A 27,108-nucleotide genomic window follows, 5' to 3' on the forward strand; every position below is an offset into this window, starting at 1 on the left:
AAAATGTTCTTTCTTAAGGTCAACTCTACCTCTATACCAAATTTCATGAAAATCGGTTCAGTGGTTTAGACATGAAAGCGTAACAGACAGACAGACAGAGTTACTTTCGCATTTATAATATTAGTAGGGATGGTTCTTTGTCCCTCGTTCACGCAGAAATCACTGAACGGATTTTCGAAGACGGTACTTGGTACACAGACAGTTTACAACTAAGATTAACAGATAGGATAGTTTTTATCCCAATTTTATGTGCCCGCGGGATCATTTTCGATTTGTCCCCTTTGCGTCCTTTGCCCGCGAGCAATAGTTAGTTACACTAAAATAAGTCGGGTTACTCCACGAAATGAAATGGCGTTTTCTTAATACCTGAGCGTTTTTTCATTGTCCATGGCTACTAGGGCTGGAAATATTGAATTCTCAAATCGCCAACCCACAGTGAGTTAGCTTCTTGAAAAATGCTATTCTCCATCCTCCATTATTATCTAGAAGTGGCATGTGGCCACAAGCGGGACGTAAACAGGCTATGTTTTTTCTAAATTTAAAGAATACCTAACAAAAACAGGAGTCATACTCATAACGTATGAAGCAGGTGTCGCCAAATTTCCGTAGTTTGTTATCAGTGGCATAGTGATAAGATTGTTTACTGCAATCTTTTAATCAGACCTCATTTTGTCAGGAAAGTGTCTGTAAATTGTACAAATTATATTTGAACACCTCTAGCTAGTGCTATACTAAGTTTTATTGCTAAAAGTGATGTTGATACTATTTGACGTAGCTATAGGATAATATTATTATAGCTGTATATTATTTTGGCGGTAAAACTATTGAAAAATATTTGATCTTCTATATCACATTTAATATATTCTTACGAAAGAATATTTCGATCTTTATCCACATGATTATTATATTCCATCACATGATTTCTCCCCATTTACATAATGTTATTACAACTTTTAAGAGTAACTTACGCTATATAAACACGTATTGATGTATTGCATTGGATACTGAACGTGGCACACTACCATTTATCAGTATCGCACCACTAGGCATCACGCGATGATAAAGCCTATCTCCCCCGATAACTGAGGTCGAGAGTTTAACACACACTGTTTTAATGACTCATTTCTAATCCCCTTAATCTTTTACGGACTGCTTGATCATATGGCAAATGATTCACATTATTACTTTAAGAATACAGTCAATGTCACCTGGTTTAGGAAACCACTGAGTTTGTGCCTCTGGACGATGCAGATGTATGCCTGTGTGTGTGTGTGTTTGTAAAATACATATTTTTATGCATTTGTAGCGCTATGTAGAAACCAACAGCTTTAAGCAGCCGGTATAAAACGGGTATAAGATTGTTGTTATTGTTGTTGTGTATATATCTTGATTGATATTGTTAAAAACAAAATTCTTGTTAAAACGTGTCGAAATATTTTTCAGTGCATAAAAGTCACAATAGTGTATAAAACAAAACTTTAATGGATATTTTTGCAAAAAAGCTCCAAGCTCTGCAATTAGCAGCATGTTCCTTTCATATTTTTACATTCATTATTTTTTACTCGTATTGTTCGAACAACAACGCGAGACGTGAGAATTATTAAAAAAACAACAACATAACTGCACTTTTAATAGCACATCTCTACAAAATTACGTGTAGAAAGATATTGAACGTAAATATATAAAAGTAAGTAACGATCTGGAATTAAATCAAGGAAGTGCTGGCAACTTTTATGAATAATTGGACTTTTAAATAGGTTTTCCTTAACGTAGAAGCCTGAGTATGGTATATTTATTCTGTAAGATGGCAATTACGAAGTTTTCCAACGCCCAGAAAACCTTGTTACAAGGAGATCAGGGCTTCCTACTTGAGGTACATACTCTAAGCGACCTTGGATATAACTGCCACACATTTATTTTTTTATTTCCACTGTTTAATGGATTTTACGTAAGACGGTCGTATTGTCTCATTTATTAATAAAAAAAACTTGGACAATGAATAATTATCGTTTTAGAACTACTTATTTATTTTTTACTGGCAAGAAACGTTTAAGATTACCTTGTTTTTATTACTTGTTCTAAAGACAGGTCAGAGGTATGTGGGATAATATAAACAATAACTAAAATTCTATGATTTGTTCCATTTGGTAGTAAAAAAATTTAATACACGATGTAAATATAAATTTGAATAAAAACCAAACTTCAATTTTTTTCACAAATGGCTGACAACGCTCGCGTTGTTGGGTGTCAATAAATTGATAGAGACAGGTTTGGAGTGAATGACCTATCTCAAACGTCACGAAATGTATTTCTTTGACCAATGACGGCTTGGCACATGACAGATGAGGTTGTGGCTGTCTCGCAAATTGTTTTTGGTAAATTAATACGTACGTGTTATTTGTTGTGGCTGGTTTTTGTAACAGTATAATATTCATCTCTTTGAATTTGTAGAGACATGTCACCGTTATTGAATGTCATAAAGTTCTATTTTTTATAAGAAACTTGTTTTGCGGTATCTTAGATTTTATTGCTTAGGCGAATCATAATAGATTAATCAATTTAAAGGAAAACCATGTTTATATATTTTTAGTATCTAATCAAACTATGTATTACGTATTTGGAAAATACGCACGTTTATATTAAATCGTGGCCCCGTTGTTAGAATAATATTTTATAAACAGTTACAACCCTCCTATTGGTTGACTGGTAGAGAATGGTTATGTCCGCAATTGTACTTTCATGAATAAGAAAGAAGTAATAAATAAATAATAACAACTTACACAGAAAAGTAGGTATCTATATAATCTACAATTTGCATACAATACATTACCTGTCGTATTATTTATTACATTATCAAAGTTCCCTTATCAGTGTCTCGGAAACTCTTTTATCTCAGTTACTGACACAACAATGATCGAGACACGTGTATAACGTGTTTTGCCGACTTACTGATGTAGTTTCATAAAAGTGATAAAATAATAAAACGTTGCTAAAGTTTATAATAACATGAAGATTAAATATGAACGTCATTACCTATGTGTGTTTTTGAGTTATAAGTCTCTGATAATTATTGCAGGCTTCTATAAAAAATATAGTTTTTTTAATCTGCAATGTTACAATGTTAGAACATAATACCAATAGAAAACTTTTAACTTATAATAATCATGTTTCTTTTGAATAAGTGACGAGACTTTGGCTTGTTGGATCAAAACATTTGAGCGATTCGTAAGCGAGTTAGCGTTCGAAAAAATTAAACTGATGTCATATTAGCAGGCCTATTTAGGTGCGCTAAGAGGTTATTATGATGGATAATTGAGTGGACGACCTTGTTAATGTGACAATCACTTACTCATATTTGAAACCAATAATGTATTTTATGTGTTACAATTTTCTTATTTGTTTTAGAAGAGTAATAGTAGGTGAGTAAAACAGTCTAAAGTCTAAATATTATTAGAATCAAACTTAAGGTACAAGAGAAATGTTATATTGACTCATAGAAAAGAGTTATTACCGCAATAAAACATCGAAACAAACCAAGAGAAAATCGTTGAAGGTAAAAATAATATGATTGAATAACCGTGGTACTACCGTAAAGTATTTTTTATACCATAATGTCCCCGATAAGTCGCTTCTTTCTGTCGAAATTAAATTATGTTTTCATCTTTTATGCCCACTCTTTCTGGTAAAGGGCAAGGACGATTATATAAAAATAAAGGTGAGCATGTTTTACGTCTTTCAACTTCATCAATTATTTAGAGAGATGAAACATTATTTTCTTTATGAGGAACAGTGTCAGATGATTCCATTGAGATTTAAATAATCACACTACACTGATAAACCAAGGGTTTTTTTTGTAATTGTTCACCTGTATGGATAAAAAATGATAACTGATGAATAATAGTGGCCTGAGATGAGTCGAAGGATTATATCTGATAAACCGCGCGAAGTGTAGCTAGTTGTAAATATTTGAACTATTACCTAAATTGCTGTGACAAATATCTTTGACCGATTCCCAGCGATATTGTCTATAGAATAGTCAGAATTGTTTCGCACAAGATATTATGACAATGAAACGAATACTTGTAGCAAATATTTTCTCAGGTAACGTACTAATCTGTGTAGAAATGTGAAAGCGCGTCCTAATAAACTCTCGATCGTTTTACACTCTGCTGAACTTTACGAAGGCTAATGGGAACGTTCGTGCGAATTTCGCGAAAGTTAAAAAGAATACGTTTACAAATCCGTACTTTCAATTTTTATTTCTTCTATTCGGTAGATATCGATAAATAGTGCATGTGTCTACGACTTCAAAAATGTTAGGGTGTTTGTTGATACAGTTGTGATCATATCAAAGAGTATTTAATACTTGAAAGTACCATATTATTATGTATAGTCATTTAACAACAAATTTATTATAGATCACGATCATACCAAACATGTCAATTATGATTTATCTCTTTCGATTATTACTGCATTCAGTTCGAAACAGGTGGTTCAGGAAAACAGTGAGTTAATTACAGTTGAAGGTAACAGGTCAATGTTGAGCTATGATAACATTACCGTGTTTTTAATCTCTGGAAATCCCAGTTAACAAGGTTGAAATCCTATAGCCTGATATCGTCGATCTCGATAGTACTCGATACATAGAATTTCAAGTTTCAACTCTGTTTGTCAACTTTAATCGTAGAACAAGGTGCGATACCTAATACAGAAATAAGCCATGCTTTTAATCACGTTGAGTAGCTTATAATTGTAAGTGGAAACGCGTGTCAAATTGCTTTTGTAGTGCGTACTCGGCGACGATTGGACCCCCACTTTACCCGTGGGTGTCATGAAAGTCGAGTAAGGGATATCGGAGGGATATATTTGTATGAATGTCGTACCGGGAAAGTCAGGATTGTCCTTCGAACAATCTATTCAATAGTATTATAATAACTGCTCATCATCAGTTTATGGAGATGGGTTCTGTTACCACGTTTTATAACAACAGAAAGCCTCCTATGCAAAGCCTATTATTACATTTTATTGTCAAACAATAATAGGGGTCTTCCTGACCCTCTTTAGTATAAAATATAATGTAGCACGTTCCGTAATTTCAACATGAATAAAATTTGTTGTCCTTCAACCTAAACTTCGACCTTTCCCATTTGAATTACAAATATGAGTCCATACGCTAATTGGCGTAAGGTCACTAGCATAATACTAATTTATTCTCACCAACTGACCCTTAATACCGAGCAATGACCGCGTTATCAACATTATCCAATACACTAATCACCTTATTGCTATTGTAATTATGTCTTCTTGATAAGCAGTATTGAGCTAGAATTAATCATTCAATTAGTGTACATCAATAATGAGTATTTAGTGTGATGAATGGGCTGTGATTTGTCGAGTAATACGATTACCGTGATTGACTGATTTGGTTTTAGATTTAATTTTCTTGTTCCAAGATGCTTCCCTTTATATCGATTTCGAAACTACCCCTAGTCATTTTGATGGTCAAGGTTTCCACGTTGAACCAGGCTTATTAAGTGGAGTTATGCGAGAACAACAGAATGCGGGAGTGAATGAAGCGAGAGTGGTATTTCAGGAACGTAGCCAATCGGAATCCGTCGTGGCTCGCTGTTCCTTTGGGAACAGGTTTGTTGACCTTGGATTATATCACTTTATTTGTTAGAGGATAAATTAGAAGCCTGGATGAAAATGCGAGCTTGCTTGTCCCAGATATGAAATATACAAACAGTTGACATTTTGCGAAAAACATCAAATTATTCGACGAAAAATGTAGATCCGAAATTATAAAATCGAGACCAAAGAATAAGAAAATTTCGTTTCATGACTCGGAGAGGTCCAGCAAAAAACGTAATGACAATTTTATGGTGACAGTTTTAATATCAGAAGCTTTTACGCCGAAATCCGTGAGGCAAGTTAAATCTGTATTATGTAAGGTCGGGTTCACTTCACGCTTTCCCACGGTCTACGAAATAACAAAACCACTTTGATATGCTATCTGGCCACCTGAGACTTGGTTCACGAGAAATAAATGTGTAACATCGGTTTAAACTATTAGACTAGGCACAGCAAACAAAAATCGCACTATAGTTTTTTAAATGTAAAGCGAAAATGCGATTTATACAGTCTTATCGGGAAACACAATAGGAAATCTATTGTGTTGGCATATTAACATATTTTGTACGGTACAGACTGAATGCCGTCACAATAGTTTATGTGAACTATAAAAAGTATATTGTGTTTTGTCTGTGTGTTCGCTTCTGTGACCTTGACCTGTCGATGAGATAAATTACGACGGGTATTTTTAATCCAAGGTTGCTGTTTATGTTACTCGTAATTTCGTGGTAAATCCTCTTGGATTTTTTCCGCTGACTGCCTAAAACCGTTTCGGATATTATTATATGTAACAAACAGTCTCTGAGCACGTTTTCATTTTATAACTTTGACGTTCTCTAACCACTTTTATCAGATCTCAATGTGTGCCAATAATGTTTTACTTAAGAAATTGATTTTCTATCGCTTTTTTTTTAGGTTTTACGCACTTTTTTTGTCATGATCGCCATGCTTTTAAATCACTGAATAAAATATTCTCTATTTTCCCCTTCTATTACAAATATATATATCCGATGTTAAACTAAACCGGTGAAGGAGCAAATTATTATCAGTAAATACGTTTCTATCATAAACTAAGCTGGCAAAGCAAATTTAATTGAATTTTTAACAACATTGATTAGTGTCAAATAATTATTGAACGGCCTTCGATAAACCAGTGTTTAGTGCATCGATACAGCAGTGTTCGTGTTTATATACAATTATAATTAATTTTAACTGATACCTAACAGTATCATAGAAACATGTTTTTTTTAATTGATTACCTGCTCAGGATTAATTATCTTAGCATTTAGAATTATGAATTATGTTTTCATCGTAAGTTTAAATAAGAATTAACAAAAAATTTTCAGCTAGCCTTACACCAATATAAATACAATATGTTCATATGTTATTTCACCCGTTTTTATTAAACAATATAAAAAAAAAATTATCTCTTGTTAATGAAATTAAATAAAGTTGTACATGGTCAAAGACAAAAAAGCAGTCTTAAATTTTCGCATCGCTGTATCCGAAACTCCTTTGTACCTAGTTTTATGTAACAACCGGCCGAATACTGAAACGTCAATCACTTTCAAGTCGCCGTTAATTCTCAAGCTATCTCTTTCATTTTAAAGTGAAAAGTAGCGACAGGTAGACTTCCAAGAACGTTTTAAATTCACGTTTTGATAATTGAGAAACATTTGTATTCATTCTTCTATAAACACTCCATTTCATACGTAATTTCCATTTCAAACTAAACCTTTATGTAATAGAATTTTTACCGATGAAATATTGGAATGTACTTTATCGTAACAATAACCTTTGATAAAATCTCTTATCAATTGACGGAAAACTGGCGTTGATAGATATGGCGCCGCTGACTATCCTCCAAGTATGTTCAATGTGTACATAAATTAAAGTGCGAATTTTAAATGTGGGTTGGTAGTTTTTTATAAGTAAACCGACACGCGCTTTAATTAATTTAATTCTTGAGACGCGGGGGCTTCACAAACCAGACTTTGGCTGAACAATAATTCGTGTAGCACACAAACTGATGCCCTACGCAGGGATCGAACCCGCGACGCGTGGCGTTTCCTGGGTTTGGAGTGGTGACCTCAACCACTCGGCTATCCGTAGCATTTAGTGTCATCGGTTTAGACGTGAGACGTATTTAAGACTGATATGCGCATCCAGTGACCCACAGCTAAGCCTAAGGTTATTAAGCCCGTGTGCGCGGACGCACTTGTATTAAAGATGAAATTTGTCTGATCAACTTTTGGATAACTCTTTTATGCACAGTGATTCTGCTCAAGCTAATTTGACCTTTATCATAAATACAAAACAATGCATTTATTGCTCTGGCATCGAGGTATTTTTATGTACCCAACAAAGTACGGGTTAAGTTGAGTACTATAATGATTTTAATTGACATCCAGTAGTAATCTGAATAGCGTGTTTAAAATTTTAATGATCATTTTCTGTTAATAGTGGCCATAGTTATGTGAACCGCTGAACTTAACATGTCTGACCATGATCATTATAATAATATAGCCGTATTATCCATAACTACTAGGATTATTTATTACTATACCAATTAAATCGTATTTATAACGTATTTTCCCCCTAAATTGTTTTTATTTTATTACCTTTAATGCTTTTTGGTGTACCAGTAACATCAAAGACAAAGCATAATTCTGACGAAATTGTTATAAAAGTTATTTGAACGGTATTTATCAGTAAACCCCAGGAAAACAGCCACAGCCTGCGTTGTCCTGTTAAACAAAAAGTAGACTCATTATTGTTTAGCATGAAAGTTAATCTACAACATTTGATAGGCTACCTACCATTGCGTGCTCTTTTCAATCAAGTGCAGTAGATAACCGTGGATTTATTTCATTTCTTTTCCATTCACATACTTTCTATGAAGTCAAAATAAACACCAATATTGAAAAAATCTATATTTTGTTTCAGATTCGAACTGCGACGGACTCTTATGATATGGAACTGTTCGTTAGCAGCTTTTAGTATCATGGGCGCCTGCCGGACGCTGCCCGAATTCATCCACGTGTTACGGAATTACGGGATCTATCACTCTATTTGTGTGCCAAGGTAAGGATATGTTATAAGCCTAAAGGAAGTACGAGACGATCACACATTGTTAAAAGTTTACATCGCTGGTTTGTGAGGTCCGTCAAAGATCCACATTATCACATGCATTAAGTTTGCAATAGATTACGCAGTTTGATGTGAAAGGCTCGAACGGTCTTCAAACTCTTCCAACACGTTACGTTTGACTTGCATATTTGATTGTCTTGGCGACCCTTTACCTACATATACGTAGATAAACCTGTGCAGTGTACTTAGGTCTTGACGTAACTCGTTTCCATTGACGTAATGTACGTGGGCAATAAGCATAGAAATTGATATCAGCAATGTAAATATGTAAAACTCTGTATTTGTTATAGTTGAACTATTGATGAAATATTTTAATTACCGCGCAATTTATTCGTAATAATTGAATTGTTTACAATGACTTCTGAATGTTTCTCTGTATGTATCTGAGACAGCACAAGTTTGCATTAAACTGCTGATGCTTCAAACTTTGAGAATACGAGAAAGTTTTGCTCAGCTATACATTTCGAAAAACTAGTTTGAGAGCAGTTACATTTGTATGTTAAAGTTAAATGGATTTGTGAAAAACGTGTGTATTCACGAAATATTGAACGCTATACCGTTACTTTCGCTCCAAGGAACAAAAAAGGACAAAGCAAAGTTTGTATTTGAGATTGCTTCAATATTTTTATAAGCGAAGGGCTTTACCATCGTCGAGCAGATCGTAGATAATGTCAAATAACTGGGTTGAGACATGAACATGTTATGGAAATTACGCGGAAGCATTTTTCATCGAATCACATATCGGATCCATCATATATCGTAGTTTTATATTGAAGTCCACGTGTCAACTGACTTACGCATTACTAACATTATAAAAACAGTTTGATGAGTTTGATTACTGTTTTTATGTCCGTAGTTTACATGAACTGGTTTTTCACGTAACCTTTAATAATTATGTATTATTATTAAAGACGATTTACTCTAATTAGATAATTCTTATAAAAACATAGAAAAGACGTGATAAATCTTTGCGTGTTAAAAGTTCGTTTTAAACACTTCAAAATACTGGACGCTGTTTATGTAATAAAATGGAGAGAAAAAGACAAGTTTTTTTTTAACGCAGGATACTTACTATGTATATAATTCAAAGAAAAAGTCATCAATTACTTACCCAGTAAAGATGAAACCGAAACTGTAATTACAATGATTAATATGCGTGAGTTACTTCACGGCCGTTTATTGCCGGTTCATGATCAGCCGATGCGATGTATACGGTCTATAAAACTGTATAACTTAACATAATTGATGTCTGTATTTATTTGAAATAGTCTTCATATCTCATACATCGATATTGAACACAAATTTTGGAAGATGCGCATGATAAAACTTGGCGTAACTTGGGGACGACCTATATCCAACAGTGCAACACTATAGGATTACTTGATCGAAAAAAAATATCCTCATAAATTACCAATTAAAACTTTCGCTCTATGTGTGCTCCTGTGCAGTTATTCAACTTATATGCAAATTCAGTTATATAATTCGTTTTGCGTTCGTTTTAATGTCGAAAGCAGCATTCCAAAGTGTAGTGTACATGTGCGAATGCTTGGCTGCATATTTACGTTGAAGGGGAAAGGTCCGACCCCTGTTTGTTTAGCCATTATCATAATTAACATTTTAACAGGTCGACAATTTTACAACACTGTGGTCGGTACAGATTAAAATAAAGGACATTGTTTTACTCTTTTGGTGGTTGTACAGATCAGAGCTTGAAATATTTACTTGCTTTTGAAATTACAAAAAGTAATTACGCAGCGTATTTTATGCTCCGTTTGCTGAGAAAGTAGGTTTTTGACATATAATTTATACAAATACTTTAAGCCGAACCCGACTCACATTTTTTTGCTACAGTGATATTTCTGAAAGAAGTTGCTTATAAGAAACCTAACCTCCTTCTCGCAGCTGGGTCAAAGAGGTTTAGAACTGAAAAAATATAAGAGCAACTATTGTCTGGTAACAAAGGCAAGCAAAAAATAAAAGGTTGGGCTCTATACTTTCTCTTTGACGTCATCTAAATAATGCTATGTAAAGGGCTGTAGGCTAGTCTAGACTGAATAACCGACCGAGGTAGCATGTATGTGACCCAAATAAATGCCGTTAAAATTGGGTTTTATTTGCTTTGTGTCGCTTTGTTAAGACGGTGTTTTATCCAAAATAGTAGAGAGCTTTGCGAAATAGGAAAATACACGAAAATCCATTAAATTGTAATGGTTATTTTATAGTGGAAACATACGAGTTTACATAATCATATTTTATATACAATATTCCAGTAAATATTATTGTATACATTAAGATAAGTCGGTAACGCATGTTCCAATCTTTCACGCTTCGTTGCCATGTTGACATCCCATAATCGCTTATGCAGTTTACATAAGAAAATAAAATGTAACATTTCTTAGTAATTACAACTATAACAAGTACCTACCATAGACTTGTGTATGAATACTTATATAACCGTCACTTCAGCATCCGCATCTTGGTGAATGTGATGCAGTATCGAATTTGTTAGACATTGCTCATACAATTTAAGTAATTTCGTATCAAAGTCCATTTAGTCACTATCTACATGTATTAAAGTTTAACCGAAATCGTTGTCTAACTTTTACGTAAGACTAGAAACAGCAAAACGAATATGTGTTAATCTCCTCTCTATAATATAGTCACAGAGTGCGCACAGCTATGTGAATATATTTTATGCTTGCTGGCGTGTGACGGTAGTCATAAAAGAATATGGTTGGACCTGACCATTACAGCCAGTGACTTTGAGGTTTTATGAAAAATATGTTTTTTTTAAGAAAAAAATATTTCGTCACGAGGCGTTTTAAGTTTTACGATCAGTAGATCGTACTGAACTTGGTGATTTTAGGGCTGGTGATTTAAAAAAATAATCTCTGCGTGACATAGTATTTGTTATGCCAAATAAAATATTTTATTTCTCCTAAACAGCTGCTGTGTGAACTTGGTGATTTTAGGGCTGGTAATTTTAAAAAATAATCTTTGCGTGACATAGTATTTGTTATGCCAAATAAAATATTGTATTTCTCCTAAACAGCTGCTGTGTCAGAGCTACTTGTAGGTACTTTCAGCAAATGCGTCAATTACGATACAGAAAAGATCGCGCCAGCTAATCTTCTTATGCAAAAAATCTCGTGCTTATAACAGCAAATAGTTTCATAGATAATAATATTGACGTTCCTTTGACATTGTTTACATAACTTTTACATGTGCGTTATCTGCGCGATGGGTTCACATCGCGCCACGTCTGCGAAACACGTCTAGGTAACAGTCACGTTTGCTACATCACTACGTGTGTTCCGAACTATGTGTATGCACGTATATACGTTTCTAACTATACTATTCTTACCGCGTACTTACACCTATATAATGTTATTCTGTAAATGTACGCAGCGAAAGTTTACGTGGTAGGTTTCGTCAATACTTATAGGTATGTAATTGTGTCAGCCATTACCATTAGTAAGAATGTTCTTATAATACTTCTTATGACGTCTGCTACATTAGCTTGTCACCGCGATTAATCAATCAAATGGTCGTTAATAACTCTTACAGCATTTGTTTAAACAAGCCCTAAAACTAGGCTTGCAAGTAAGCTTGCAATGCAAAAACTTTCCCCGTTTCCTTGGTAACATCATCACTCTTTTTTCGGGGTGAGAAGCAATTAACGCTGCCCAAGGAAAGGTTTTTGAATATGGTGGACTTTCAATCGTAGAACCCGGTCTTTACTACCAAGTGGGAACCAGAGTCACTCGTGCATGCTCTTGCGCAAGTCTAAAATGTATCAAAAATGTTTCACTTCTGTTCAAAGGGATGTAATTTGTAAATATCAAACTCTTTCATACCCTGTCAAGGTCCTACGGATAGCTTTATTCTTCTCTATTGCTATACACTTCAATAGCACCTCACAGTAGCAACAACTCGATCTAGCATGTCAGCCGTGACCTTAAGATATTGATATCAGGTAATTATATTTTATGTCCAGATCGGATGACAGTAATTATTTTATTTATAACGCTGATAAGAGTCGTCAGAGGAATTAATGAGTCATGGATGTCCAAGGTCAAAGAAAATCTGGAACAAAAACAATAATATAAATGGTATCAGTAATTTCTGCTGTATTGCAGCGACTTTGGGTTTACCTCGCGAAGAAAACTGAATTCGAAAAAAACCTCATTACTTTGGAGTACAGTTGATAAACGTTTTTGTTATTAAAAATAACTTTGTACGTTTGAAAAATGATTAAAAATTAATATTACATTTCCTTTTAGACATAAAATATTTGTATAAACTTTCCTCTGGCGTTACCTTATGAATAGCACGCAGAAACACTCGTTCCCTCATCAAAGAAGCCTACTTCATTTTCCTAAAGGTTTTCGTAATAGTCGTCTGATGTGGGAATAAAAAAAATATATTTAAATAAGTACTAAATAAATTTTGTATTTTAATTCATCTTTTGTAATTTTTTGTACAAATTAATGAGGTAGAGCACTGACTATTTCAGTAATTTATTCTAAACCGGTATATCGTTAGTATTCAGTTTGTCTGGTTCACAGGGTTTTTGGTATATTTTCAGCATCTAATTATCTTTATGAATGCATAGTTTTTCGTCAAGTTCTTGAAAAATAATAATAAAAGACTAATGCATTGTCTCACCATAAATGACAATGTATCGTACTTACCAGTCAGTAGGTGCATCTTAATAAGACAAACCAGATAAACCGGTAATCGTCTCTCTACTGATAATCATTACATTTAATACGCAACCGAGTTATCAGGAAATACCAGTTCCCTTTAAGTATGTTAATAGTTCAACATACGTTAATAGGCTATCATGCACTTATAAATGATACTGTCGAGTGTCAGATCAATTTGATTTTACTGAAACATCCCTTATGTAGCTAGCTCTCAAAAATATTAGGATCGCTACACATCGAAAATGATCTGCGGGGAACATAAAAATGGATGAGATCTATCCTATGTGTTAATCTTGATTACAATATAATGTATTGTGTACCGAGTTTCGTCTTCGTAAATCCGTTCAGTGCTTTAGCGTGAAAGAGGAACAAACATCCTATAAATACAAACTTTCGCATTTATAGTATTAGTAAGATTACTTGTGCATGTTCTTTTTTTCCCAAGTTGTTTCGACTTAAGTCAAAATCCCTCGATTGCCTGTCTAAAGTTGACCTTTCGAAATGATAACGATAATTTCCGTATTGTCAAACAAGAGCATCAATAACGCTTCTCCCAAACAGTCGGTAGCATCAAACTCGCAGAACTTCATGTTACACTCTGACCCTGACCTAGAAACTCGGGCTTCCCAAGGTGAAGGGTGCTTTCAGTTTCAGCGGCTGTTGTCGCACGATTGTTTCATAAAACTGTAACGATACACGTGCCAGCGCTTCCTAAAGGCATTCGATAAACTTACTCCCATTTAGGCAAACGAAACGTCAATTTAACTTATAACTTAAAGTTAAACCTTTCTTGAAACTTTGTCTGTAGACCGTCTGCGTTTACTTGAGAGAGACTTTAAAGTAACTTCTGACTAAGTTATGTCTTGAGTAATCGAAATTGTACTTAAAATGTAAACTTTTCATGTCTTGTGGAAGTAGCATAATGTTTTGAAGATTACAGATTTACGACTCCTTAGTTATCCCTTTTTAATTGACTGGATATCCTTAAACATTGTAGATTTGTGCAATCTAATAGCGGGTTTACAATGTATGAAAATGAATTTCATTAAACGAAATGCCCAAAAAACAATACTGTATCGTAATTTATGATCTATGATAATATGTTATATACATACGTATGATAATTACTTAACTGTTACACTGGACTGTGTTCGCCTCATTATATCGCGTTACCATATTAGTCAAGGTATCATTAGTAGTAAAAATAACAACTAGTTTTGTAGCGAAGGTCGGGAAGTATACCTACTGTTAAATATAATGATTTGCATAAGTTTCCTATATTACGTACTTAAATCCTTTCTTAGGCTCTTTGTATACGGGCAACATAATCCTTTGATACCCAACGTTTGTATCTCTGTTGTACCTCTATGAGTTTACAGAACAGTATTTACTTGGCGAATTAGACGTTAGGTTTCATAAACTGCGTCGCCCTTGTATAAGGGCTGTAAAAAATCAAAATATTGCTTAATGAAATGTTCTTACATATCGATGAGTTAAGAGTAGAAAACCCTTTTCGAAATCTAAGCCGGTTGACACCGAATCGGGTACATAGGAAAACAGGCTTAAATACTGGATTATAATGACAGGTATTATGATTGTAATTGTAAACATATTTCCGTTCCCCCGGCATGTTTTACTGAAATTATCTTAAACAAAAACAAGCGCGGTACAATAGTAAAAAACGACCATCATAACGTTACCGAGAAAATTGACCGTAAGTACAAATTACGAGATGAAAATTGATAACATTACATAAGTACTAAATTACGTAAAATAAACAACTTGATACAATGTTTATAATGACCGCAGTAAATTGCAATAATTTTCTAAACAATAGTACATTGTGTGTCAGCACTTTCCGGTCAGCATGTCGAGTGTATTAGCGAAAAAATAAACACATTTAATGATTTCTTCGCTTGTTTAAAATGCAGGAACACGTGTTGATTACATGATCATGTCATTCTATCGTATCGTGCTGAGGCTTCCGTATTATTGTTACGAGTCCAAAACAGCTCTTCGCATGATCTACATCTTGCCCTGTTGGCGGATTCGCAGCTATTTTCTTAAAATAAATAACTTAAATAATAATAAAATTAAAAAAAAACTAAGGTGAACGAAGAACGTGACATTGCTGAGGTTACGTAGTACTATTTAGTAATCAGTGGCAGGAGTGAATTCCTTGATGTATTTACTAAAACGATAAAAAAATATTTTGCCAAAAGATACCTATTGTATAAAATTTTCGTGTCACGGTGTACGAAATGGAACCCCTCCGAAACGGCTCGACCGATTCTCATGACATTTTATGTACATATTCGGTAGGTCTGAGAACCGGACAAGATCAGTTCCCTTTTTACATTTAGCATAACAACATTTGCTGGGACAGCTAGCTATTAGATAAATACGATTAATGAAGTAGGCACGTCTCAACTAGTATAATATAACATGCATGTTTCACTTCATTGACTTAAGAAACTCAAATTACATATGTATAGGGTAACCCAAATGTTCGCGTTTCATAAGCTCTGTAAACCCTATACATGACTGGTCCTAATGGTAAATATTGACGTTAAGCTTATATGTATTAAGTTTGTTAGATGTTTACTTACCCTTTGATACTCCGTCTCAAAGGACATAAGTTGTACATTATCCTTTTTGCATGTCTTATATGAATAATTGTATATCTAACTATAAATAACTATTACCTTCGAAGATGATACACCTATGAACTTTTCACGGTTCACTATCGGAGTTAATGGAAGTTGCCAAAGTGATAACCTACAGAGATTAAACAAGTTTGTGTTGTTAACAATTATCATTTACATGCACAATGTGCTCTTTATTGATAATCTTACTAATTACAATGAGCTCTCATCCAATGGACGTCTCGGACGAATGATACCTAAAAAAGAGGTTATTATATAAAAAAAATAACAAAGGGAAAATATTTTTTAATACAGTATATCCCATTTAACAAAGAGAAGGAAAGTACGCGGTAGAAAACCCATGCAAGAACTACGAAAATAACCCAAGGATGTATACTTATAATATTGTTATCCAGTGGTTCTCTTAAGGAAAATGCAAAAGGAAATATATACAGTATGGTTTTTGAAAATACAAATATTTGTCCCAATGTGGGACGTCCCCATCTAATATGTAAAATTCCCGTGTCACGATGTTAGTTACCGTACTCCTCCGAAACGGTTCGACCGATTCTTATGAAATTTTGTATACATATTGGGTAGGACTGAGAATAGAACAACATCTATTTTTCATACCCCTAAGTGATAAGGGTTGCCCACACTAAAATTACTTTTTAATTTTTTGTACGAAATTTTTTGCTTTTATTTTTTTATAATGTAGCATTAAAAAATACATTCACTAGATATAATTTATCAAGCAGAACGACGTTTGCTGGGTCAGCTAGTATGTTGATAAATTCTTTATTAATACAGGTTATTGATATTTTCTCCTAAAGTAATGCGATGAATTCGCTCTTACTAAACAGACAGTAAGAGAGAAAATCACAGGAAAATCATGTCCTGTCTGTAAATTAATATTGCAGATAAACATTTTCCTATTTTTTCCAGAAACTTTTTTTCAAGCGTAGGCGAGATTTCCTTGTTTTCCTTTTGTTCCTGGACTAGTTTAATACAGAAACAGTTAGGTTAAAACAGTTAGAAACAGTTAGTTAGAAACAGTTAGAAACAGTTATTAGCGCTAATAAATTTGCTGTCAGTGTTATTGCGAGCGAATAAGTGGCAATTCATTAAATAATACACATAGCTTTATTTTTATTAGAGTCATTATATAAACTAGCTGTTGCCCCCGACTTCGCCCGCGTGGTTAGAAGATATAAGTTAGGAATTTTTCAACGGAAGTCCTCGAAGATTAATATTTTTCCCCGTTTTTGCCACATTTTCCATTGTATCTTCGCTCCTATTAGATGCAGCGTCAGCAGCGTGAAGTTATACAGCCCAAAACCTTTCTCGATAAATGGTCTATTAAACACAAAAATAATTTTTCAATTTGAACCGTTTGTTCCTGAGATTGGCGCGTTCAAACAAACAAACTCCTCAGCTTTATATATTAGTATAGATTGTGAACAATAGATAAAAACTCTGACGGAGAGACATATAACTACAAGTTTCTCACTAATATTGTCGATTTAACTGTAATTATTTGTTAATGCTAGTATTTAACTACCAAAATACAATCAATCAAAATCAAAAGTTTTCAAAGTTCAAAACGTTATACTCTAGGTGCACGGTTCCCAAATGCTATTACTAAAGAGAAGAACCGAAAAGAAACGTTGTAAAAATGTACATACATACCGTATATCGTACACATTATCATTTAAGTTAACATGTACATCAAGCTAACATTGATGTCATAAACGATATAAATTCCATAAATGACGGTGTCAATTCGACCGATGTGTATTTTATCTCTAGTCACGGTATATCGATAGGTACCAATGATTAATGAGAAAGTCGTTTGTTTGTTTACGAACGTGATTCATTCTTAACCACAGGACCGACGTCATTTTAGATGTAGCCCTGATTACTGAGAGTAGAATGCCTTATCTTTGTTTTAACCTATTAAGGAATGTCAATATTGCTTATTCAATTAATATTCGATTAATTTTTCGTAACGTCGAAAATTGGATTGACGTGATCTAAATCTAATTATTGTTTTAATTTGTTTTTCAATTTTATCAATATTTTCTTGATTTTTAATATCGGGGAGGCGTTTTTGGTAATTAGTGAACACTTTAACGATATCATCGTCTATCCAATGTTACATGTAGTCTCGAAAATTCTACACAAAAAATCCATTATTTTATGAAGAAGCGATTGAAGGTAGTGGTTTCGTATTTGTGCAGACACCGGTCAAGTTCGAGGGGGATCGCTTATCGCTACCCATATGCAAAACATAAACAAAGAGGTTGGGTGACTTTTCAATTTAGAAAAAAAATACCAAAAACATTAACCATTCACAAAAAATATGAATTACGTTACATTATTGTTACAAGGTATAATTTAATGTATTTACCATAGTCTAATAAGTTTAATTGTATGCCTAGATAACTATCGAACTAATTCTAATTGATGGAAATACCTACCACGTGTTTTACGGCCCCTATTTGAATTTACAATTAGACAGGTATTACTCATATGTTGGCAGAATATATTCAATACAGAATACATTCAGTATATACTATCGTGTTGTACTTATTACACGTGGTCGAAAGACATCCTTATTCTTTAGTTGTTAAAAGTTACTTGTTAATGGTCTCCGTAAAGTCAGATTTGTTTAAGAAACTTAAAGGCGTGAGAAACTTCCTACCTCCCACTTGCCAAACTGAATTTTATCCAAATTATAGTAACTGGAATTGGATCAAATGTTACCGTAGTTTCTTTTTGAACTAAAATTAGTATGTAACTGTGGAAATACGGAATTTAACAAAGTAATCATATAATAATATTATTTTTTTATTAATTGTCCTTCGTTATGAATATAGTTACAGCTGTTGAGTTTGCACCATGTTACTATTCTCCACATTTTTCCTAACGGAATTTTTAAACGACTAATGACTACAACACTGGGACTAGTTCCACCTGTTTGTATTTATTTAGTAATTTATATTACGCTTCACTTGAACGGCATGTTATTGTTTATTCATCATAGTTTTCTCATGTAAATTGTAATGTATGGCATAAAAGTATATCCTGCATTGAAAAAGTAATGAGCTTTTGAAGAAACCAACCAATAACTATCGATAAGAATATTCCTTAACGATGTAATCATCAATAATTTAATTATTGTTTTCGTCAGAACAATTGAGGGTTTGATACAAAAAATAATGACGCAACCAATTATAGTTCAAATTGTAGTACAAAACAAACTAAATAAAAAAGTTACGCAAATAAAAGATGAACTTGAATTCACTATTGTATGTTCACAAAGTCAAATTCAATGTCTAGTGAAGTGTTTATATAGTAAACACTTTTGTTGCGAACTTGCTAGTAGGTGGAGGTAATCTGCTGAGCTAATGTGTTTGCACTGACTTCCCATCTCGCTTGATTTGTTTTACTAATATTTTTAATGTAACAGTCAGATAGAAAATGTGGACTCCAGCATTCCTTAAAAGACATGTAAAGGTAAATATCGCACTTTAAAATACTTCATTTCGAAAAACTTTAAATGTAAAATTTCACTGCAGAATATTATTCTAAGAAGCTTCATCCAAAACAATTAGTTAACATTATAACCAGTTTGAAGATAGACAAGAAACAAAACACGATTACTGCAGATAATACTCGTTTTTCAGGAAAAACCGCGAGAACGTTAAGAAACAAATACAACGCAATTTCTTAAAATGGAAATGTTCAAACCAATTTGAGCTCGCAAGTAGAAGACAAAAAAATTACACTGCGTTTCAAATAATCGTCGTAAAATAAAAGGATATTCTTTCTGTACTCATCTTTAAATGTGTTTTGGTTCGAATTAAAGATATTTTATCAGTTGTAGAACAGTTTGCTTCCGTTTAATTACACAGAAGCTTCGAGGCCGAATACCATACATTTTATTTCCATATCCCATGTAATCCAACCTTGTGAATTACATCCATACGTACCGTTGACAGTTATTTATTTTGAGTGCTAATATAATCAACGCCGCGTTAATTTTAGATTTGACCGGTTGTTTTTGAAGCATTTATTTTTAACACAAATACGGAACTATTTAGTGAACTATGATTGACGCAATTGTTTTGTTAAAGTGGTCGTTCATAATACATTTAACACTTATGTTGATGGTTGTGGAAGTTTTTATCCCTCTGTTTATATTTCATTAGTAATTTTATGTACATACGTAATAGAATAACTACTTTACCCTTTCAATGTTTTATTCATTTCCTCAAACCGCAAGTACCTCGTTAATTCATCTGCGGTAAGATCAGGGGCATATAAATATCCTGTAATGAAAGACTAGCGCGGTTGTGGAGGTAAGGCACCCTATCTTTTCTACTACCGGATCAATCTTTCTTTCAGACTAGGGCATAGGCCCTAAGACTGAAGAGGAAATTGTATCAGCTAACCAAAAATCGTACTACTATTTAATTATAAAGGCGAAAGTTTGTAAGTGTGGATGTATGGATGTTTCTTACCATTTCACGTAAAAACTACTGAATGGATTTGAATGAAACTTTAACACAATATAGCTTATACATCAGAATAACACATAGGCTACAATTTTTGAGGTTTCTAATGTGAGGTCGTAAAAAAACACATTTTTGGCGCTTACATTGCAAACGCTGACTGAATCCTACAAGATAGATAGAAGGCAGGTATAAATTATAACTTATATCTTCTAACCACGCGGACGAAGTCGCGGGCAACAGCTAGTAGGTTTACTTAAAATGAATAGTCTCCTGTTTGTAATAAAATGTTGACTTAGCTAAAGAATGGTGCCGGATGCAGCTCATTCCATTATGATAGTCAATGTGTTACCCTGACTTACCGGCTTAGGTAAACCAATAACCATGAAAACAGGATCTAACTACTCTAAATACTGAACACAATTTTATATTATCTGTCATGTTCAATACAACACGTGTTAATATTTATACACATAAGATAATGAATACAGAACAATTTAGTATTGATTATTTTATCTACCTATTGGTTAACTTATCATTTACATATTTGCCGTCGTTATATAGGCGTCACTAATAAATAAATATTAAACAAACGTTTACCGACATTTGCGGAGGCTTGGTTATCAATATCTAATAGATTATATACGTTTTTATCTCTGTTTTCCGAATGCCTATCTTTGGATAAATTTATCGACGTTTCAGGTAGGTTATAAATCTGAAATAGACGTGGTAAACCTAGTGACGAAAGAAGCACTCACATGCATGTGGTTTAAACGATAAATTACAGGATTACTTTCTAGCAAACAAAAGAGGTTAGTTTAATCCAGAAATTACAGTATCTACGCATACGAAAGCTCATTATATTTTTATAATCAGCTTGTTTGTTCCTAATGATTCACAAAAGCCTACATGTCTTAATTTTGTTCTGCAATCTACAAAAGTCATTTCCCGTGAGAAAATATGTAATTGTATGTTACGAGCTTAAAGATTTCTATATAATCTAAACCTAATGCCTATATAGCATAACGGAATCTTGACATCGTGAAATCTCTGAGAACGAAATGTAGTGCTTTCTACATTCTATCTAGGTTAGTCATTGTTGTAACAGTTAACTTTTGACATTACCAGATCTGAGATAGCAGAGCAATTTTAATTTGTATCTTAATCGTTGTACCGTTCTGTTGCTCTATCTGATTATATTATTTTAATAGAGGTGAGTATTAAAGCTAGTCAATGTTAAAATATTCATACGTTTTGATTAGCGTGCTGTTAGAAAGTAATTGTATATTGCATTCTAAAATATAGTTTTAAGTCTCGAATGTTTAGTCTTTCGATTTCTTTAATTTGTATTTTAACTTAGATTGTTCGAACTGGTTTTAAATAATAAAGGTATTTGTAACGTTCATTCAAACGTGCTGATAATTTAAATATTTTTCCGCACAATATATATACTAAACTAGTTTTCCTTAATTATCACTAAATTATTCAAATTTTAAACCAGTAGTAAAGGCTTGTAATTTAGTAAAGTTAAACGGGTATATCATGACATTTTATTTAAAGTGGACTGCTCTGAACGAGACCACCGTTACGTAATGTTACTCACTTTCATCTCTGCCCATTCTGGCTCACACGTAATATATGTTATGACCAGTTGTGTGTACATATTAATATATATAAACGACGTAAAGTAAGTAAAACTGGATGTTATAACTACATCAACAGTCATTAGTTCTAAGCTTCTATTTTGGGAGATCACATATGTTAATTCTATCTTTGACTTGTTCCTTGAATTTTATTCTGTAGTATTATTCTATGTAATTATAATTAAATATTGCAGTACCGTAACGAATTTCTCATTGTTTAAAAATAGATTTCAGAACGTTTATTGTATAATATGGACCCACGTAACACAGAATATAAATAAACATTTATGTGAAGGATATGTCTAAAGAGAATAATGTACCTAATTGTTCTGAACTACTTTAAAGCGTTTCTGCTTGTATCGTCTGAATTGCGGGTCTAATACGTGACCCTCGGTCTACTTAAAATTGGGTCAAAGGGGTCCGGGACCTTTCTAGGGCTGCGAAGCAGTACAACCACTGATTGCCCCGTTAGGTCCGTTTATCTTCATCAATGGAATAGAAAATACCAACTCTATTTGTTCCTTTGTAAACACTCTTTTGTGTAACAGAGTGTGGAGTTGTTGGTGGAAGTATTTTAAACTTAAAAGAAAGATTCTATTAAAGCAACTGTCTATAACTGTCTCTGTGCTATCTAATAACTACATTAATTTGAATTATCATGCCTCAAGTATGTATGCAGACCAAAATTGTGGTTAAGCTAAAATGCATAACTGCACTTACTAAATACATATTACTCACTACGTACTAACCTATGTAGTATGTACTTAATAAATATAATGTTCAAAACAATTTATATTATCAACGCACTTATCTACAAAGCAAAATAAGAATAACATTTATTTTTATAGAAACCTTGCCGTACCTTGACCCTCTCATTTTCCCGAACCGTATAGGTCGGTTGTAAATAGCAATAAATGCTTATTGAAAGCTCATAGACAAAGGGTAAATAGGCTGCAAACCTTTCCACTGCCCAATAGTACTCGTAAAAAGCTATACTATTGTTATTACTAAACTTTGACTTTACCGTGACTTTCCGAGGTTTACGTGTGATATAAAATCTATGTTAGTACTTTCTTATTTGTAATATCTTTAACAGTTTTTCTATTCACATCTGAAGTTGACTATAGTTCTCTGTATAATGAAAAACGACTCCCGCACATAATTTAATTCTTGTGTTGCGGGGTTTCAAAAACTTTCAAGTCACATGCACAAAAATACGCAAACTCACAACATTCGTATTTCTAGAAAAAAAAAATACGACAAGGTTGATTTTTGAAGAAGTATAATTTAACAATTAGAATTATTTATTTGAATTAGATTGGTTAGCCGTTTACCCTAGAAAAAAAATGATTACAAAAAAGTCTAGCGTTATGTAAAATAAATGAGTTTACACTGGTGTAGTATGTAAATGTATTTGCTTTTGCCCTTAACCTTGTTGGCACGTAAGATGTGTTACATACCAAATGCAAAACTTACTAAATGTAACGTCTGACAATATGAGATCACATACTCTATATAAAACGATGATAGATTTTGCGCATTACCAATACATGTGATGGAAAATATCGTATTTGTTCAAGCTTACCAACACGCACACACTTACAAGATAATTATTGTGAGTGTGTGTCAATAAGAGATCGCAAACAAAGCAAGTTAGACTTTTAGTTCAGTGTAGTGATGAACAAATATTTAGAAAGGTACGTTATGTATTTTCCTGTTCATCCTTCTTAGGAAGCTTCAATTTAAATGTTCACTAATAATTTCTAATATAGATCTTATTGCTGCACAATAAAGATGCTATTAAAATGTACGTTTCATGACATATGTTAATGTCAATGCAGCAGTTTATTTCGTTTTTTTAAGTTGTAAAGTGAAACTTCATTAAAAAAGTGTCGACGCAATTAGTCTCGGCCCGCAATTAATCTTCTATGTTATTTGAATATTTATTCAGAGTTTGTCCATTTTCAGGGCAGCGGGCAACGTTTTTAATGAAATTTTAGCCGAACCCTAATTTGTAACTGTAAATAATTGGACATTGAAAACCCTGAATAAAGAAAACATAATTACTTCAGTATTTTTTGTGTCCGAACAGTTTTTGGAGATTTTGACCTATAAAACTAAACAAATTGAATGTTCAAGTTGGAAAATTTAAGTAGCTTGTTATTTAGAAACTAGCATTTTAAATGAACGTAATTCGACTTTACCATAACTACTGATGACCTTTGATTTTACCTTCCCTGACCTAAAATAAAAGTTCTCACGTTGCGTCATAAACGTAGTATACATAGAAATATTGCAAGATAGTATTATTTTGCTATTAAATTAATTTAAAACATATTTAACGTGAGAACACACGACTTTTCATCAGGGTTCCTACTTGCATACAAAAAACAAGTTCATATGATATTAAATCAAATCAGCCGTCATCAAATGAAATAATAATATGTTAGATAAAAACTAGACTAGATGCACGTGCTTTCTAACACGTTATATTTAAATTGTGGGAATTTCGTTTATCTTCATTCAGTGCAAAGAATCACTCGGATTTTCACTGTAACAATTAAACGTGCAGGTAATCTCTTTGGCTGTCCTTGAAGATATTTACATGTACAAAATATTGCAAGAAAACGTTATGTGTAAACTTTGAATTTTATGTGATGCAGTACAAACAACATTTGCCATTTTGTATAGTCATTTTGTAACGAATAAAAGTTTTATCACCCTATGTTTACTTACTTAATGTTAACAGAAGTATAATATCATGACAAAAACGAACGTCAAACTAAATCCAAAACGATACAAAAGCTGAGTTTGCGTTATGTACTTTTATAAGGCATAAAATGTATCGTTGAGTTTTGAACAATACCGCTCCCATTTAGCCCGTGCCAAGCTAGGGATGTCAGAATGAAGAATAATGATCTCTTATCTGACTCACGGCGTCTACTTAACCTTGAATATTCAGATACCTAAATTTCAAAAAGAATTTGGCGTCGAATGGACCCTAGAAGATACTTTTTACCTTTGATTGTAGCTTGGAGAACTACGTATGGATTTAGCAGGGATACAAGATCCTTTATCTAATAGAAACAAAAGCTTTCTTTCAGACGTTCTAAGTCCTGTCATTAACTTCAAAGTGCTAGTGGTTGATGATATGAGACATGAAAAATATGACGTTAGATACCAGAACTTTCATTACCATAAAAATGAACTAACAAAAATTACTCCAACCTTGTTCCATATACCCAGTGTATATCAAAATTATTAGTAATACTTATTAATAATATTCTAATTCGGGATCACTTCATACGATATAGGTGAACGCGATCGACGTATGATCTTTGGAACCGGCTTTACGTATGTAAACGCAACTGGCATTGACGCGGTTTACGCATAGAAACGTGAGCAGCACTCTACATGATTCCTATGTCATGTATACAGGGGATTTGTGTTTTACACTTGTATTGCATGGACAGTTTAATTACTACATATTATGAAAATAAGAAAAAGCTTGAATAGCACGTGGGTGTATGAAGATTAACATTTTTCCCCAACAGTAGTGAATTTTGACTGAATTTCTTAAAGAAGTTTGTTCATTTCAGGCTTATTTATTCACGCGTCATATCTCAATTTTGAAATCTCCTTAAACTATTATCTGACGTGTGAATAGTTAGTAATAAATAATAACTAATAAATCATATAAAAACACATTAAATGCCTATATTATAAAATCTGCAAAATTTACACACCTATTGTATATTTGTAAAGAAACATATTACAATAGTTGTGTCTGCTCTGTACAAACGTTTAAAAAATGGTCTAAAGGAATTATTATCACATTATTAAATTGTCAAGTACCTACGCTATTAAATATTAATAATTCTATAAGACGTCTGCCTAATATACGAAGTTCCTTTAATTAATGTTAATTACTAAGTCGACGCTTCAATTGCAAAGTGCCTAGTTGAGGGAAAAAAAATACAAAAGCTATACAAAATGTGTGTCTCGTAAAATATCATTAGACGTCTTTATTAACACATTTCATTTTGTAAGTTATTTAAATTATCATATATTATTATAATAGGTTTATTTTAGTAATAATTATTCTGTTTATGTCAATTTGAATTCATGATATTACCTAAAGAAGTTTTATTTATCCTTTTAGAGCTTTGTTTGGCAGCCCTGGTTAAGTATTGATTTGGGCAGTATTTGCAGACGAAACGGTAGTGTCACGGTCAATGTCGTATTCACAAGGGCAGACCAACTTTAACGAGAATTTTAATTGTACTCATATTTATATTAACGTAATAAGTTTTTGAATTGCACATCCTCACGCACATTTCAAGGTCGACTAAGTAACGTTAAATAAATGAACAGAATAATTATAGATTTTTTTTTAGTTTTACTTATTGTGAAGGTCGCGTAATACTGAAAAAATGATTCATATTTATTCATGAAAATGTTTTCATATTCATCAAGGTTTTTTGCAAGAGGAACGCAATTAATTTGCCAATAACATCTCCGAGTCGTCCCACAAATTGATCTTTAGTTATTCGCATGCTTTCAGACTGCCTTTGAGCCGTTCTAAGGCTAGTGGTAGCAGTGCATTGAAATAAAGTCTAAGAGAGAATTTCTTATATTTCAAAGTAATTTTATGCCCGCCTATTTTCCAAGATTTATTTAAGTTCTTTCAACTAAATTCTGAGCTTAGTTATAATGGTTATAAATGTGTAGCTCATAGAATATATTCCTGACACAATTCTTGGTTATGGCAATACCTTTTTCGCGGTTCAGCATTCAAAATGATTTATCTACT

The 27,108-nt window shown here is 33.1% G+C and overlaps 1 protein-coding gene across 1 annotated transcript in view; it reads left to right on the forward strand.

Annotated features, from left to right (window-relative positions):
• The window catches only part of LOC113502603 (elongation of very long chain fatty acids protein 6), a 49,005-nt gene that overhangs the window by 9,624 nt on the left and 12,273 nt on the right, over nucleotides 1–27,108 (forward strand). The window contains exon 2 of the mRNA XM_026884246.1: nucleotides 8,578–8,715. Within this exon, the coding sequence (XP_026740047.1) occupies nucleotides 8,578–8,715 (138 nt within the window). The remainder of the gene's footprint in view (nucleotides 1–8,577; nucleotides 8,716–27,108) is intronic.

Source organism: Trichoplusia ni, chromosome 17, assembly GCF_003590095.1.
Source record: "Trichoplusia ni isolate ovarian cell line Hi5 chromosome 17, tn1, whole genome shotgun sequence".
NCBI classification, from domain to species: Eukaryota; Metazoa; Arthropoda; class Insecta; order Lepidoptera; family Noctuidae; genus Trichoplusia; species Trichoplusia ni.